The following is an 18,914-nucleotide window of genomic DNA, read 5'->3' as shown; positions in this document are numbered from 1 at the left end:
AGAGCGCACAAAAGGCAAATAAAACAAAATGCCAACGAGTAAACAAAGTAACGAGTCGCGAATTGGAAGAAAACAGATACAAAATGCCTAGCGTGAAAAAATTTTCAACACTACGCAAAGAGAACGTAAATTATGATATCCGTTCTCTGCAACGCGGAAACATATACGCTATAGATGGCGCTCTAAACCATATGTGAATTTTAATTTTAACGGTTCGAAAGTGGGCTAAGGTGTATTTCCGAACTACAGACATTATTTTGTTATAACATGGGTGTTGGCTAAAACATTTAATCTACAAACACTGAACAATAATTATTTAAAAATGTTTATTTTATTCGCTTTATTTAAATAAACAGTCATAGTTGCATAGTTTTGGCATAGTCCTTATTATTCGAGCAGGCCCCACGGAAGTTCAGTCGAAAACGGACCCGCAAAGTTTATTTTCTGAAATTTGGTTAGAGGTTTTTTTTATACAAGACGTTTTTGATTCGCCATATTTTCCTCTTAAAAAAATTACGCGCTCCTTCGAGAAGCCAATATACATATGTACATATATATAGCATATGCTGTGGCTCCTGGGGGAAGCAAAAGGCCACAAACCATTTATTTCAATCTTGTGCTAGTCTCATGATTTAACTACATATTTTTCGAATCTGAGACGTTTAAATGTACAATTTTCTTCTCCAGGCTAAAGCGGAAACGTCTTTCCGTCGTTTGCCTTACGGAATGTAGTCGTTAACGCTCCGTATGTTTGTGTCTGGATCTCATCTTACAGCATGACGGAGCCAGCCTTATTTCCTTTTGAGAATTTCAGTCCAGAGGGGTGTTTGATTTGTGCGAGACGGGCCAGAAAATACGTGAAATATTACAAAGACATCAGTTGGTGAAAGCTTATAGCTCTTGGATGTCAGAAGCTAACAGATCCTAAATTTCATAGCCGCATACAAGTGTGGACTTAATTTTGATGTTGAATATTTTTGTTTTGGTACGCCGTATAATGGCCTTTGAGGGCGCCGAAAGCTAGCTTGGATGTCCATTGATTCTTTGATAGTCCATTTGCGGATACATTATAGCCCAAGTAACAAAAGGACTTCATCTTTTTTGATTCTTTACCATATACTACTTACAAGTATGTATATAGGGTCTTGATCACTCATATGCAAAGAAACTTGGCAAGTATTTTAATTCAGCTTAGTACTCTGAGACAAGGTTAGAGAAATTATCTCTCGAACAGGCATACTGGAATCTTCTCAAGTAACTAACGATTGAATTAGTATCCATTCAAAGTAGAACTTTTCGTTGGAGTTATAAGCATTGCCCAGTTTTTGTGCCCTTACCGATCACGATCATAATAAATTTAAAGTACTACATATGTGAAAAATTCTACACTACATGAAATACATCTCTATATGCCACTTAAAAATTTAATATTCTTTTGTAATTATCTATCAAAGTATGCGCAATCGCACTTGAAATACGGAAATTTATATTAAAAGCACGTGCCTTGTTTCTCAGCACAGTCAACTGCATATTGCATTACTCATGGCTCTGTCACTCATAAACATAGCTTACAAATACGTACATATGTATATGTTTTTATAAACTTTTCTAAACTATTCATATATATAATATGTTTGTTGATATGGAAACTACAATAAAAATAATGTGAGTTAATTTCGGACCTTAGTTCAGACTATTGATTTTCACTGTTTCTTAGCTTATCACAAGTTTTATAGGTTTATGACCACAGCATAACCTAAAAGCCATACACTTATTAAGATCTATTCTCCAACGACTAATTTTCGTTTCTGAAACAATTTATCAAATAGATCTAGAGAGCTTTCTCAACTGTAGCCTCTAGTCATCGCTACTGGAAAAATAAATATAAAAATTAAAAAAATGTTTTTTTTTTACTGCTTCTTGGATGCCTATAAGTACGTTGTGCCTTCTCGTTGTGGCCGGTGGCAAGTTTTTAATGTGGCATTATATTTAGTATGCCTTGGATTAACTGAATATTGAGTACTTATTTATTTGGTTAACATTATAGAACGTCTGAGAGTTTGATTAAAATCTTCGTTTTCTCAATAGAGTCTATGAAATGTAGCTTTCGTGTCTATATACATATTTATATATATATATATATGATACTACTTTTTTATCAGTTTACCAAAACACTCACATCATTCAACATCAATGTGGGCTGAACCCGAACTGCAATTGCAAAACAAAAACAATTTAACTTCGTCTGGTTCAATTCAATTACCAGCTCAACCATCTCTACTACTCCTCATGAAATTCTCACTTACTTCATTCTTATTTTAGTGCCATTCTTAGAATCACAGTTACATATAATGACAACTTCGTTGTTACAAAAATAAACATTTAAAATTATATTTTAATTGAAACATGACAGCGCAAGAGATCCATAAAAAAGCGTCGAGTTTTATCTCGCTAACTCAATTATGCCTTTACACACTTGATTATCGCTGTTCGTTTGAGTCGTTAAATTGACAAGCGACAATGTAATAACTCCTCCGTCAATTAGACTCTTGAATTGCTCGCTTACTTCATTTAACTTGTTGACTTTTGCAAATTACAACAATGCAGTTAGACTTTGCTTTATTTTGCAGTATCAAATGTGAAAAAAATGTATGTATGAAAATGCATAAATTACATGCTATATAGCCCTTGACAGCTAATTAGAAACGATCTGAAGTGTGATTGAATCTAATATACTCGAATTCTATACTCTGTATGCATAGTACATTCCTATAACGGTATCATTTCAGAGGTTAAAGGTGACTACCACTGCATTGTATTTGTGTCTCTGGTGAAGAGAACAATCTTTTGAAAGGAAGGCTATAGGAAATATTTGTTCGGAAAAAAGAGAAAGTAGAAAGCAAAAACATTGTTTCAAATGTCCGATGAGAAGGTTAAATATGGAACTGAAAATTAAAGCTATTTGAATTAAATCTTCTATTCATGAGGTTTTTTTACGTGGCGGCACCCAAAACCAGCGCACAATCCTGGGGAGGGACGAAGTAGCACCTCTTGGCGAGCTAAAGAGAGAAGGATTTTGGAGGCGACTTCCGGTTTCAGATCAAGTATCCTCTGGGTAGCCAAAAAGCATCCGTTTGAAGGCGAGCTAAAGAGAGTAGGTGAAGGGGTCCGTCGCCCCGGGCGCAACGTCTTGGGGGCGGCAAAATGATCTTCGCTGTTTTTTAAAACTCCAATTCGGGCAAAAATTCCTGAAAATTATGTCAAAAGTGTACAAGATAATTGGGCGAAAATGGTTTTTTTATGGCTTTTAATAAGATGTCTTGTAAATTTACTACGTATATCGATTTCCTCAAAAACCGTATTGTGAGAATTTTGGAACTTCGGAATTTGCGTGGCCTTCCTAAATTTTATATACTTAATATCGAAGATATTTAGGTAGGTAGATAAAGGGGGGCGGCAGAACATCCTTGGCCCCGGACGCCCGAAGTTGTAGCTACGCCACTGGAACCAGCACACCAACAGCAACGTTGGCCTCGAAATTAAACGCAGAATAACTCTTTCCAACAGGTGCTACTTTGTACTGAGTAGGCAATTGAGAATTAAAGTCCTCTTTTGACGAACAAAGACCAAACTCCAAAAGTCACTCATCATGCCGTCCTGCTATATGGTGCAGGGACGATGTCGCCTTTACGAGTTTTCGAGAGAAAAGTTTTGCGGAAGATTTATGGTTCCTTGTGCATTGGCAACGACGAATACCGCAGTCGATCGAACGATGAGCTGTACGAGAAATATGACGACATTGACATAGCTTAGCGAATTAAGAGACAGCGGCTAAGCTGACTATGGCGATTATCGCCACAATACAACAAAAACGCAACAAAATCCTCAAGTCGCTAGCCGGTAGCACATGGAGAAAGGGAAAAGAAACGTTGTTGGCAACTTATAAGGCAATCAACCGGCCGGTCCTCAACTACGCTGCTCTAATATGGTCGCATGGATGCAGTGAGAAGGCTTAAGACTTGTCAGAACACTGCACTCCGGACTACAACAGGATGCCTCCAGAAGTCTCCTTATATAATGAGGCCTTATGCTCCCTGTTAAGGAGCATAATGAACTCCTCTCCAGGCAGTTTCTGCTGCAAACCCATCGCAAACGAAGAGCCCGAGTTGCCGCGAGAAACGAGAGTGATCTTTGCGCAGCTTCGTTCTGGATACTGTAGCAGAATAAACTCCTACTTAGCTAAAATAGACCCCGACATATCCAATATATGTCCTGCGTGCAATGAGTCTCCGCAAGACACTAGCCTCCTCTTTGCATGCCCAACCAACCCCAGCCTTAGGTCCCTTTGGTCTGACTCCATCGAAACAGCACGTTCCTTGGGTCCTTCCGGTTAGATGACGTCGACGACAACTTAGCTAACCCTTGCCATCCTAATAGGGGCTAGGTACCCGTTAGAACAACAACGCTGACGAGGTCAGTTCATCCGAATGGAAGAAAAGCCTCACAGCTCTGATAGTATTCGAGGCAGTACCCGCCGGGGGAAAAAGGGGAGACCTCTACTCCGTTAGAAAGACACTTTATGAGAGAATGACAATCTCAATATACATGGCGTAACCAAATTTATTGCCGACCTGGACCTCACATATACTTTATCAAATATTGTCTACCGCTACAACAAAAAGCGCATTCAAAGATTCAAAACCCCGATATCAAAAACCCGAAAACACTTCTCCTTGTATTGGCGACCACGGCCGTGCATTAAAAAAATAAGCCTGGCCGATCCAACAACAGGGTTTGGGGATTTTACAACCATCCAAATAATTTCAGCTAATCATTGCGAAGTGCTTCTTATTACTTGCACGCAACTGTAATTTTTGCATATAGTTGCGCAGGCCTGTGTTAAAGTACGGCTTTACACTTGCTTTTCGCCAGTTTCTTTGAACTAAAGCCAGCGTCTTTTATTTATATTTATTTACAAATATTTATAAGTAAACAAACATACAACTCTATACAAATACTCTAGAGTATCTACATGCATACAAATATTTATATGGATTTTTATGATTTGTGTAAAAAGCTCAAGACGTACTTAAACGCTGAGAGCCACGCAACTCGAACCAATTGCCAGCTTTTGTTGAAATTGTGGCTTCAGTTCGATACGAGTTTTCAAGCCGTTCAGTAAGAAGGCCGCAGCAGTGCTTGGCACAAAAACAACAAATAAACATACACAGATTTTGGTAGGAAAATTCAAGGTTACTAACAGTGTTTATTTGGGATGGCTTTAAATGTCTAGAGTTTATGGAAAAAAATATATAAAAAATCGCAAACTGGTTTTGAGAAATTCGCGCAAAAGTTTTAAAAACGAAGTATAAAAATTAACAACAAAAATTAAAATAATTCAAATATATTTAACTATAAAAAAATGTTCAAAAAAATGTAAGAAAATATTCAATTTAATATTATTTCCATTTAGATACAAACAAGTGCGTTTCAGAGTATGAAGAATGTGTTTACACTTCGTTTAGTTATTTAAATCATAAGTGATTAAATTAGCACTATGCTAATAACTAATAAGTAATGTAAACAATTCCACCGGCTGTAAATGGAAGACGGAAAAGGCACAAGTTTCAAATAGTTCCGGCCACTTTGCTACTTCCGGCAAAAACTAGAATATTTTACATAGAACTTATACATACCGTTTGGAGTACATAATATTTATATTTACATACATAATTATACTGTATGCACTATACATACATATAGCGGAAAGTAATTGATAGTCAGCGCGCAGTTTGAGAAAGATATGTGCACTGAATGTTTAAAAAGTTGAATTACTTTATAGTTTAACGAGTGAACAAGTCTCTCATTTTTGAGATTTTGAGCTGAAATTTTGCATAAGCCCTTTTCGATCCAAGAAGCTGTGCTGGCATCGGCGTTATTAAACCACTATAGCCATATCGCTGTCATACAGACCGAAAGATCAACTCCATATAAAAATCTTTGTATACCCTTTATCGTTATAAGACAAGCATTTGTGTTTCCGATTAACTTTTTTCCTGCTTTTTTATAAAATAGTGGCCACAGGACTCCGATCTTGAAATAGTTTTTACATTGCATTGCATTATAAGGGCGATCCATTTCGAGGTTCCCCACTTTTTTAAAGAAGAAGCACACAAACTTGAAATTTAATGGAGAATGTTTATTATCATTCGAAAGAACATTCTTTGGTATTTTGTTTGTGAAGATTGTCTCTTCGAAATGTTGGCCACGGCTACGTCTCAGATGGGCCATCCGTTGAGTCAAATTTTCGGGCTTCGAGCATTTCGACTGGTAAATGGCGAATGACACGCATGCTGCTTTCTTCTAAAGACTGAATCGAAGCGAGATTGTGCGCAAACTCTTCAGACTTTACATATCCTGACAGGAAAAAGTCTAACGGTGTGATATCATACGATCTTGGTGACCAATCGACCGGCAAAACCAAAACGCCATTCCATTGATTGATGCGATTGTGGTAAGTAGCGCCGTCTTGTTGTAATCAAATGCCGCCGAGATCACAAGCTACGATTTCAGGTATCAAATAGTCGGTTGTCGGTTACTTTCTCACAGGCATCACTTTTGAAGAAATATGGATGTCGCAGGGGCAGGTCAAGCGACTTCAGTTCTTGCACAATCTGTATTTTGTACGCTATCAATTTAAGGCCTGGTCGTAAAATGCGCCAAGTTGTTCCACAGTTAGTCAGTCCGAGTTGCTACGAACGGCGCCGAATCGACTCTCCCCGGTCTTCGTGTACACTCTCAACTACGGCTGCTATATTTTCTTCACTGCGTGATGAACGCAGTCTAATCGGTCGAATATTATATGCCGGGTTTCAAGATGGTTGATGGTGTTGCGAATAGTACTACTCTCAGTGGACCAAAGTTGAACAATTTGTAAAAGTTGTTCAGACAAGCCAAGGATTTCCTTGATGAAATGCCAATTAATACCGAACAAAAATATCATGACAGCTTGACACGACGTGTCACGTGTGATCTTTCAAAAAAAAGGCTTCTGAAAAAAAGCTATCAAAAAGTTTGGAAAAAGCATAAATATTTAAATTATCCGAAACTAGTTTTCAGTATGCAAAAATTTCCTTTATAAGCTTAATGATTATCAAGATAGCTCCAAAAGAGCTAATTCGATATTAGGAAGTTTGACATTCCTTGTTTCTAAAGTCATGTCACATATCCCCTACTTGACAGCAATAATTTCGTAAAACTTTTTTTGAAGTGCGTTTGACATTAAAAAGATGCCGTGATTCATGAGAGAAAAGAGAGAAGTCTCTGTTTACAATTACTATGAAAGTTTGACAGTTCGTTTGATTTATGACGTTGAATTAATTTCGAAATATTTCGAAAAAGTTTGCAAGCATGCTTCCTATCGCTCGTACGTAGGAGTATTGAGTTATTTCAAATTAGGAAAGATGATAGGATTTTGTGCCTCTGCTTTTGTTTTAATTCAAAAATTGAACTTTAGGCTGAATATGAGAACATCTATTTTCAATTTTACCACATATACATATGTATGTACATATATCGAAAAGAAGAAAATTAATTCAGAATTTTTTGTGTTTTTCTACCAAAAGTGAAAAACGTACATTCTTAGCTTCTTCGTGCTCCGTAGATCTCATTAACTTGATAATGTCTACTCTTACATCACTCTATAAAGGAATGATCTCAGTAAAATTTGATGAAGATCTTGATCTTCGCTCAATATGTCTTAGTAATTCATTTTATATTATAAACTGAATTATTCTCATAATCTAAAATTATGAGAATATTTCTCTTATATATACACATACATATTTGATAGCGTTAGTTAGACTGCCCTTGCAAAAGTGCTTCGACTTTAACGCGCTAACGATTATGACTTTGAAATTAGCAAAATATTGAACTAAAGCGAGAGAAAAGCAAATTATAGGCATTTAGCTAATTGTGAGGCGTGAAGAACGCATAAAGCTTGCAGCAAAAACCTGCGCTATGTAGGGCATCATATAGCAATGACATACCTTCTCATTATCACTAACTACATGATTTAGACAATTTCACTTTTTACAGGCAGTTTAAGGGAAATTTACAGCGGTACGTTACTTTTTTCCCTTTTTTCTAATAATTAGGAAAGTTTATACCAAAAATTAGTCACATTATTATTTTCGTCTCATATATTATAATTTTATAAGTTTGTTTATTATATGCCTATAATGAGGTATATGAACTAGATTTAGTGGTTTTTATACCATTAACAGAGTATTTTAAGTTCGCGTCGTTTGTAGCACCCAACAAGAAATTTCAGAAATTCTATGAAATATCTTAATATGTGACCTGGTCTACGAAAAGGGAGCTAACGTGCGAAAACTAGTTTTCTGGGAAAAGCTGTTAAAAATAATCGCCAGTTTCTCGATATCTCATTAATTGTTCTCCTTTTTTTTGACATCCAGTGTACGTGTGTATGTTCCGAATGAACTCAAAAACGAGTCAACTGATATTCATGAAAGTTGGCATATACTGTACATGTAATTTGGTCCAACTTAGATGATAGGATAGCTTACATCTCAATTTATACTCGCAATATTATATTATTGCAAATTATTTGTATATTATTCGTCTATTATTTGACAGAAATTTGTGTTTTTAACATACTTACTCAATCCAGTCAACAGTTAACGTCATCTGTTAGAATATTTTGGAGCTAACGGATAATTGTGACTGTCAAATAATAGACAAAGACCTCAACAACGCTCGAAGCAGAGAGGCACGGCGCAAGCGTGCTTGATTCAGAGTATTTTTCCGAATATACATAGTAATTACTTGAATCATAACTGTGTCAGTGAGCGGGCTATTTTGGCAGCCGAAAATGTTGATGTTGACGAAATCAACTTCCAAATTCAAAAGTTGTTACCAGGCGATCTGATGTTTTTTAAATCAATCGATACTGTTCTTAATGAAAATGAAAGTGTAAATTTTCCTATTGAATTTTGAAATTCACTAGATATACCCGGAATGCCACCACATAATCTTCGATTAAAGAATGGTTCACCTATTTTTCTCCTGCGTAATTAGAATCCATTATGCAATGGTGCAAGTTTGGCTATCAAAATGATCACCGGAAATATTCTTGAAGCAACCATATTATCTGGAAAGTTTAAAGGTGAAGTGGTCCTGTTGCCACGTATTCCAATTCTACGATATAGCCAGTTTCAGTTCGTTTAGCTTTTCAATGACGATAAATATCCTTCATACATACATACATATGTTGCATGAGCGTATATATGCATACGGATTTTCCAGTTAGATTCGTTTAATTCAAAATTTGAATAATCCTTAAAGACGATAAATCAATTTTGTAATCGTATTAAAAGTCCTTCCCTTCCAAATTGCAATCCAGTGGATTCTTATGCCAGCTTTAACGTTTCCGTCTTCGTTCGTACATAATAATTTCATTGTATTAAGGGGTAAATGTTCCCCGTGAAGAGTTTACAACAATGTAATATAACAAAAAATTTAGCCACAGCAACGCGTGAATGGGTTCGCTAGTATACTACATATTATATATCGCCGTCACGAGCTGAGTCGATTAAGCCATGTGCGTCACGAACTAGTCCCTTACTTATCGAGATATCGTTCTGAAATTTTGCACACGTCTTTTTCTCCCCAAGTCGCTGCTCATTTGTCGGAACCGCTGATATCGGATTACTATAGCATATAGCTGTCATACAAACTGACCGATAAAAATCGCGTTATTGTATGGAAAACTTTTTTATTTGACAAGATATCTTTATGAAATTTCGCGTAGATTATTTTCCAAGACAATGGCATAATATGGGAAGAAATTATTTATATCGGATTACTATAGCGTATAGCTGCCATACAAACTGATCAATCAAAATCGAGTACTGGTAAGGAAAATTTTTTTATTTGGCGTGATATCTTCACGAAATTTTGCAAGGATTATTGTCCAAAGCAAACATACAATATCTGAAGAATTTCTTCAGTTCGGGCCACTATAGCATATAGCTCCCACATAAACTGGCCAAGCAAAATCAAGATGTAAATATTTTCATACACTTTCATGCTATAGGAAATACACCTGTGAAGGGTATTATAGCTTCGCTTTAGCTGTAAATATATATTTTTTTAAACCTGTTGTAGCACAAACAGTTATAACAGCGAATAATTTTCCCTTTAAACCTGGCGAACAATGAAGTAATTGATACAAAAAGTAGTTGTAATGAAACATTTACTTAGGTAATTAAAGTAAATTGCTTATATGGCTCACAATTAGAAATGTAAACGAGTTTGATTTAAAACTGATTGCTGATGACGCGATTGATTTTTTTTAACAAATGGTTCTCCTGAAAGGAAAGGAGAAAAATGGTTAGCACATTACTAGATTGCATATAGTTTAGTTACTCTAAAAACTGAGAATAATTATTTTAAACACTGTATAAGGGATTCAAAACAAGTACTATTATTTATTTATATTTATTTATTTATTTATATATATTTTTTTATTTATTTATATATATATTTATTATTTACTTACATAGAAATAAACCTGACAAAGTTTTTAAATACTTGTCCGCAGATGAGTCTTCTATTCACCGAGTCAAATCTAAATGCACAAACAATTTTTCTCTAATATTTATGCAAATTTAGATTATATTCTTGCACTCATGCCTTGCATACCTTTTTACAGCACCTCTAATCCGTATGCTCGGCTTACAACACACCTTCCTTGTTCTCTGCTTTTATTTTTCACACGCTGCATAGATTCCAATATACTCACAGTCTATATTTTCATAGATTTACCGGCGATGATCTCTTTGTTTATATAGCTATGTAAGATTCTCTGTATATCGAAAGCATAGATATATGTAGTTAAGTAAAAATCCGACGCGTCCCAGGCCCTCCGATGAGCAATCAAAACACCTCAAGTGTTCATATATGTAGATACTCGTACTATATATGCTTTTGTATATGTAAATGCATTACTTTTATATATGTATTATACATATATGTGCTGGTATGTCTATAAGCCAGCCGACATTATTGTCTATAAATATTCAAGTCACCAAAGCAGCCGCTTCAGTTCAGTTGTACACATACAACAGTCGCAACGTGTTGTTAGCTGTGAGAACGCGCGTGTGTGTCTTAAGTCTTTCGTTTTTCCCCCTCCAAAACACGTACAACAGTACACCGGTTCGAATTGTTAGCGATAAATAAAGAAAAGCAAGCAATATTGCGCAATTTTTTAATGAAGTTTACGATTTTTGAATTAAATGGCATATATATATAAGCGCATAAGTATATTATATAAAGGAGCATTAAAAGAAAAGCATTTTTGAATGAAAATAAAAAGTATAAACAAGTTAACTAAAGCAAATAGTAATCATAATTAAAAGTATATAACGGTTCAGTTTGTTTACTTATTTTGCCTTGTGAAACGCTACTTCGTACCGCTGACGGAAGTCCGCTATTAAAATCACTGAGCGCGTTTTAAAAAGAAACTGAAAACTAAACTAACTTTTAAAGGTGAAGTGCAAATATTTTAAATATATAATAATGGTGATATGGTATATACATATATACAATTTTATTTACACATACATATACATATATATTTAAATATTTTTGTATTTATTTTTATGTGCATGTAAAACAACGATGTTTCCATAAAGTGAGCGAATTAATCGATAGATAGCATCAAATTAGCGCAGACTTGCACTGTTCCGGGATTTTTTCAATGAATTATGAATGAAATTAAACACGGCAACACAAAAATTTGCTTAGAAATTCATTGCATTTGGTTATATGTCGCAATTTTGAACAGATTTATTTGCTTCAGAAATATTTTTTTTTATTTCGTCGAAAAAGTCTTTTCGTATTTCTAATCAAACTTCAACTTATTTTTTTTTATATGTATAATAATAAATTGACCACTTTTTGCCATTTTTACGTTAAATACATTATACCATCAGAGTGAAACTTTCATCAGTGTAAATCGAAATTTTGAAATTTACAGAACGGAAGCGAGCGAAACATTGTTGTGCTATACGAACTGATATATAGTACATAGTTAGCATCGTCTCCGTAAACTTCACAAATTTTATTGGTGTCTTCTGTGGCATTCTTCCCTTTTTAACAACACTACTGTAACTTTTTTTTCAACTTTCCCGAAGTTAATTTCACTGGTTAAATAAAGTTTAAGATCTCACCTTTCCAACCATATAGTATGGTATGGCACAATGTGGTTGATAGTACTGGAGATACTATAGTACGACTGTAACGACATCTATTGACAAAATACGAAAAGACTTTTTCGACTACCAATATTATTTTACTCATGGTTTTAAATAAATTTTAGAGCTTTTAGCACTTAAAATATGTATAATTTTAGTTTTTCAATAAACGGTATATTTGTTAGCAATGGGACGAAAAGAAGAGTATTTTATACATTATAATTCACTTTTCTTCTTGAAATTGTGCTTTTGCATTTTTAAGGTTCTCTTCGATAATTTCTTGAACTGTACTCAATGAATTATCAAAAAAAGTAAATTTGCTTATAATAAAGGTTATATAAGTCTCTTATATATTAAATATTAGATAATATATATTTTTAAATTATATCTTCTTCTTTATTGGCGTAGTCACCGCTTACGCGGTTGTAGCCGAGTTTACAACAGCGCGCTTGTCGCCATTCCTTTTCGCTTTTTGGCGCCAATTGGAGATTCCAAGCGAAGCCAGGTCCTTCTCCGTGTGGCCTTTCCAACGAAGTGGAGGTCTTCCACTTTCTCTGCTTCCCCCGGTGGGTACTGCGTTGAAAACTTTCAGAGCTGTCTTTTAATTCGCTGACCATTGACAGAGGTCTTCGTATATCTCATACAATTCATCGTTTCATCGAATGCGGTATTCGCCGTGGCCAATGCGCAAGGGACCATAAATCTTTCGCTGAAAACCCATAACGTCGATTCATCAGATGTTGTCATAGTCCATGCCTCTGCACCATATAGCTGGCAGGGAATAATGACTTTACTTCTCAATTGCCTACCTGTTCCCAATAGTTATTCTGCGTTGGATTTCGAGCCTGACATTGTTGTTGGTGTTAATACTCATAATCCTAAACACGTTTGCAGGGTTCGTCATCAAAAGACTGGTTTTTTCCTTTCAATGGTAGTGTTTCTACTTGGTGGGTGCCAAACCCAGCACACAACTCTGGTGAGGGGATGTTTCGCCATCTCACTTTAGCTCGCCTTCAAACGGATGTTTTTTGGCTACCCAGAATATACTTGGTCTAAGACCCGAAATTGTGAGCTACTTGAGCCATATGTAAAGGAATCGTTTCTGGCCACTCCCAAGTGAATGGAGCTCAGAGAACTTTCCTCACTTACGCGAGCTTCTACACATGGCTCCATCCTCCATCCAAATATATATATATTTTAGAAACATCGATTTTTCGATAACTATTTTTTTCGTTCAACCAACAGAATTCAGACTATAAGAGATGTATTGTATTGATTTTTCATAAGTACCAACTGATCAAATCTCACTCGGACTGACAAAAAACTAATAAACTACATTATTTTAATACAAATCTTTGTTATCGGCTTCAAAATATGCTATTTTTGAGCCAATACAATAATGCCAATATTAAATTCAATTTTCCGTACCCTCGTTATAAGCATTGACTGAAAAGGCCATCAATGCCTTCAGCGATTTTTAGTTTTTTCGGTTTCAAGGCATTTTTAGAGCACTAAGCAACTCTTTTGTGATCTCTGTTCGACATCGTTTTAGCAAAAGATTCACGCATTTTGGTGGTAGTCTACGCTTGGCACTTCTAGTATCTTTTTCGACAGATTCAGGTATTTTGGTTTAGCAATGACGCGCTTCATACCCAAAACATTAACCACAATTTTCTGTCTCTATGTCTCTCGCATAAGGCAAGTTTTCAATGACTTCACGAACTGCGCTGAATGCTTTGCGACACTCAAATATTTGTGTTGATAAAAGAATGGATTCCTCTTCTTCTCACTTCTGCATCTTTGCATTGTAAACTTACATTTGACAAACATACATTAATTGACATATTTATAAAGATCATCTTCTATAGTATGAACAAAAAAGAGATTGTATCAATCAAAGAAAAAAATGTCTATCGGCTTGCGCCCGCTGTACAATTGCATCAGTCCGTTTCAAATTTGATCAGATGATAATCTCTTTGGTAAAAATGTTTACAAACAACAATCACACAAATAATTTAGTAGCAACAAAATAGCAATAAAATATTATTCACTTTGTATGCATACTATGATGACTCACTGTACACACCCAAACAAATGGAATGTTATATAAGCTTCCTGCTAAGTGCAGTTTTTACAACTAAAGCCACCTAACTAAACATGTAAACTGTAAAATAACAATTTTCTAATTTTTTAAAAACTCATTAGGAAGCCAATATTATAATTCATTAACGTCAGAGCTGTTGGCAGAAAAAAAGTGTTTGCAATAAAAAACTTCGTACTTAAAAATGTCGGTTTGTAAATGCATGTAATTATTCTAAGATAAACCGCAATGAAAGCTGGCATAATTTATTACAAATAAACTCATTGCAAACACAAATAAATTGCTTGCATCTCTAATGGCAGATTTCTGTTCAACTATATGCCAGTCAAAAAACGATTAAGTTCTTTATTAGCAATATTAATCAGATTTAATTGTATGTAAATATGTCGTGATTTAAAGCTGTAAATAAGCAACTAATTAAAAGTACTTGCACAGTGGCGGCAAAAACAATAACACATTGACAATTTAAATGTTCTACGAGCGAAGCTTTCACTTGATTTCGGTCTTTTATAAGACAGTTCATTAAACTTTTAGTGAACATAAAGGTTTAGACTAAGATACATATTGGGTAGTCGAAAAGATCTTTTCGTATTTCTAATCAAATTTCAACTTATTTTTTGTTTTGTATTTATAATGAACTTTAAAGAACCAAATATGTACCAGTTTTGTAGACCACTTTTTGCCATTTTTAGGCTAGAGAGATTATTCCATCAGTGTAAAACTTTTCTAGTTTCTCGGCGAAAAACTGCGACAAGTAATTTTCAGAGGCTTCTCTTGAAGCCAACTTTACTCCATTAATGGAGTTCTGCATTGACCGAAACAAATGGTAGTCCGATGGTGCAAGGTCAGAGCTATATAGTGGATGCATCAAAACTTTCCAGCCAAGCTTTTCCAGTTTTTGCCGACTCATCAAAGATGTGTCTGGTCTAGCGTTGTCGTGATGGAAGACGAAGCCCTTTCTGTTGATCAGTTCTGGCCGTTTTTTAAAACGGATCAGGAAGGCCGAAAGGTCATCTTGGAGAAAGCGTAGAGAACTGTCATAATATAGAACTTAAATCCTGGGTTATCTGGGAAATAGGTCTGGAAATTAGACTAAGAGTAGTGAGAAGTCGCCATGGCTACTCCAATTGGTCATATTTCGGTGATTTGGAGGCAGTGGCGTTCGTCCCGAAGGCCGGTAAAAGCTCTCATCTCACTGCTAAGAATTTTAGGCTTTTAGGCTCTCTCGTTTCTATTGAAAAACGTCTCTCTAAGCTTATGGACTTGTATAGTAGGGGTCGTATTCCAAGAAACAGGCTATTAAGTGTTCAGCATGCCTTTAGCATAGGTAGGACAGTCGACACTGCCAAGCACTCGGTAATGCATTATACACAAATACAATGCTGTGGATACCTTTCTGAATATCGACGGGGCTGTCAACAACATGCGGCCAGAGGCGATTATTGGAGCTCTAAATGAGTTTGTGCTCGAAGCTAATCTTAAGCATATCATCTACAGTCTCTTTTGCGACAGAACGGTTTTGGCGGATTTCGGAAGTGCATGGACAATTCGGAAAGTATATAGGGGTAACCCTTTGCTCTGGATCCTAGTAGTGAACTAACTTTTGTTGGAACTTGAGAAACGAAGCTGCCAGGTGGTTGCCTATGCAGACAATGAGGCTCCTTTGATAAAAGAAAAAATCCTGAACACCATTTACGTGTTTGACGGTGAAGGCTGTTATTAGACTTAGGAAAGCTTGGTATCTAAGGGACCCAGGGAAGAGACAATCGGAAGATATGTCAATTGCGGATTCACCCTACGAACTTACCTAAGCTAACCTATCTCAAGCCTATCCAATGCGTCCTTGAAGTAGAGTGTGTAAAAAAGCTTGTACTTTCTAACCTTGTGGTCAACTGAAAAATAAAAAAAGTAGATTTTTGATTATTTCGAATGTCGATATCTGAAATCCTTTAGGGAGATATTTTTGAATAACTAAACTATCGAATTATCAAAAAAAAATTAATTAGAGTTTTATAGTGGGTTAAGATAATATGCAATATATTGATATATATAGTTCAAATTTAAATTTCACTTTTAAAAATATGAATTTTAATGAGTTCTGAAGTTCATAGTTTCATATTAATGTACTGACCCTTAATTTAATATATTTTGATAGAAAAACTGTGAATGTACCTTCTAAAAATGCGATCGCTATAATTATATTTTCCATTTAATATCACATTATCAATTATTTCCACTTCTCTGAGTAATTGCGGTTGAGCTAAACTACTGTTATAAAAGGTCTCGAAAGTAATGAAAAAGTTGTGGTTCAATTGGTTGTAAAAGTGTAAACTTCTCAGAATTCTAGGAATAATTAAAAACCGCTTAGTTTTATGACCGCAAACAAAAACAAAACCAATAATTACTTGTAGAAAATATATGTAAAGGGCATATAAGAAAATAAAAAATAAGTGGATAATAATAGTAGGTTAGAAAATACATATATACATATTCTATCGGAGAATAATTAATATTGATTGAAGAAGGCCTCCCTTTATTCACATGTTTATATAGAGCATCTGTATTACATATGAAAAAAATTACTCCAAATTGTCGGAAAAATTCCAGTTACTGCGTAGGATTAAATCCATGATTTAACACAACAAGTGCCTAAATCGAAAATCAAATTTTTAAAATATGTAGTTTTCCTTTTATAATTCGGGATTTGACAACCGTAGTGTTGCTATCTGCCAACTCACAACTTTATTGCAAAGTTTGACATTTTTGATGGTATCCAGACACAGAACGTTTTGACATAAGTACGCTATTTGTGTTGTTTACAGTAACTTAAAATATTCCACTCAACCAAAAAATGGAATTAACCATTTTGACGTAGATTAACTCATCAAGAGTACATGGATGAACTTAATTAAATTTATGACCATAAAGGCAGTGCGTTTATTGATGGTATGGCAAATACAATCGAGGTCGTACATCACTCCAACATGAAATTCGAGAAGGTCGTCCAAAATCAGTTCTCGTTCCGGAACGAAAGAAAAGTCTAAAAGCACGATTACGGTGCTTCACGTTTACGACCATGTGACAGGTGATGGATCGTGAAACACCAACCACAACATCAGCCTCGAAATCCAACGCAAAATAACTTTTTTCAACAGATGCTACTTAGGACTGAGTAGGCAATTGAGAAGTACAGTCCTCTTTCGACGAACAAAGACCAAACTCTATGAATCATTCATCATCCACGTCCTGCTATATGGTGCAGAGGCATGGACGATGACAACATCTGATGAGTCGGGGTTACGAGTTTACGAGAGAGCAAGCGACGCCATAGTTCAGCGAATTAAGAGACAGCGGTTACGCTGGCTAGGTCATGTCATTCGAATGGGTGAAAACATTCCAGCGAGTAGTATTCGAAGCAGTATCCGCCGAAGGAAGACCTCAACTCCGTTGCAAAGATCAGGTGTAGAAGGGCCTGGCTACACTCCGATTAACGCCAAACAGCTAAAAGGAAGAAGAACTCTGCTCTGTTGTAAACTCGGCTTTAACCTTGTAGGCGGTGTCTACGCCACTAAAGAAACAGAAGTTTTGAGATAAGCGGTTTTTCTAGTGAAAATATTTTGGAAATATAAATTTAAAAAAAAATTAATAAAAAATAATTTCTCAAAAAATATAGCGTTTCCAAAATCTTATACGTACATAATATTTATTGAAAAAAAAAATTAATATAAGTATATAATCTTTATTTACTTTTTTTTACTTCCAGAATCTAACTGAAAATCAGTAAAGGAAATCCATCAAAATGAAGTCCTACATCAGCACAGCTACCATTTTCATTGTGCTCTTTGCGCTGACGAATGCCACCGAAGTGAGAAAATGTCCCAAGTGTAAGTACCAACAAACAAAATATAACAAACAATAAAAATTAGTAATATATTTTTATTGCAGCGGCTGCACGCGCCTTAACCGCGGATGAGGTAACCATCTCGAATTGTCCCAAAAATAAGTGCACACTCAAGCGCAACACCGAGGCCAGCATTGAGATGAAGATCAAACCAGAACGTGACTTTAACGAACTCAATTCCGATATACAGGGTATTATTTTGGACGTACCACTACCGTTTCCCGGCTATTATGGCACCAGCGCCTGTCCGTACATCTACGATGCCGAGGGCAAAGAGAAGGTGGGCTGCCCATTGAAAGCCGGTGAGACGTACACCTACAAGAATAGCTTCAAAATACTGCCAATCTATCCGACTGTTAATTTGGTCATACACTGGGGTTTGGGTGATAAGCAGGGTGATGCTGTATGCTTCCAAATACCGGCTAAGATTAAGTCGTAAATGTTGGTGGGGAAAGAAGTTTTAAAATTAAATAGTGTTACTTACTTACATAACTGTATTAAAATAATGAAAATATTTGGGTAAGAATTTCTTTATACCAAATAACGGTATTGTGGAGCTTGTCGTGGCACTCTTACATAAATATTTGTATAATATTATGTTAATAGTTTTAATAAAACAAATTACTTTTGTATT

At 35.5% G+C, this 18,914-nt stretch overlaps 1 protein-coding gene across 3 annotated transcripts; it reads left to right on the top strand.

Moving 5' to 3' along the window:
- Positions 1–5,122: 5,122 nt before the first annotated feature.
- On the top strand, positions 5,123–18,912 carry LOC126766972 (ecdysteroid-regulated 16 kDa protein). Of its 3 annotated transcripts, XM_050484621.1 has the most exons (4): positions 11,124–11,424; positions 11,457–11,571; positions 18,143–18,263; positions 18,325–18,912. In XM_050484621.1, the coding sequence occupies exons 3-4, from the start codon at positions 18,179–18,181 to the stop codon at positions 18,717–18,719; spliced, it is 480 nt and encodes a 159-aa protein (XP_050340578.1). In that variant the 5' UTR covers positions 11,124–11,424; positions 11,457–11,571; positions 18,143–18,178; the 3' UTR covers positions 18,720–18,912. The 3 variants fall into 3 exon arrangements, with proteins under 3 accessions (XP_050340582.1, XP_050340578.1, XP_050340575.1); XM_050484625.1 differs by lacking the exons at positions 11,124–11,424; positions 11,457–11,571 and adding an exon at positions 5,123–5,237; XM_050484618.1 differs by having other exon boundaries at positions 11,124–11,571.
- The last annotated feature ends 2 nt before the right edge of the window (positions 18,913–18,914 follow it).

The sequence above is a fragment of the Bactrocera neohumeralis genome, chromosome 2, assembly GCF_024586455.1.
Source record: "Bactrocera neohumeralis isolate Rockhampton chromosome 2, APGP_CSIRO_Bneo_wtdbg2-racon-allhic-juicebox.fasta_v2, whole genome shotgun sequence".
Taxonomy (NCBI): Eukaryota; Metazoa; Arthropoda; class Insecta; order Diptera; family Tephritidae; genus Bactrocera; species Bactrocera neohumeralis.
The sequence above is the reverse complement of the archived record's forward strand: the minus strand, read 5'-3'. Positions and strand labels throughout refer to the sequence as shown.

Bases quoted from the DNA above. Each gene is read 5' to 3' on its own strand.
- LOC126766972 (XM_050484625.1), top strand. From the start codon at position 18,179: ATGAAGTCCTACATCAGCACAGCTACCATTTTCATTGTGCTCTTTGCG. The intron at 18,264-18,324 runs GTAAGTACCAAC...TTTTTATTGCAG, and splicing joins AGTGAGAAAATGTCCCAAGT to CGGCTGCACGCGCCTTAACC.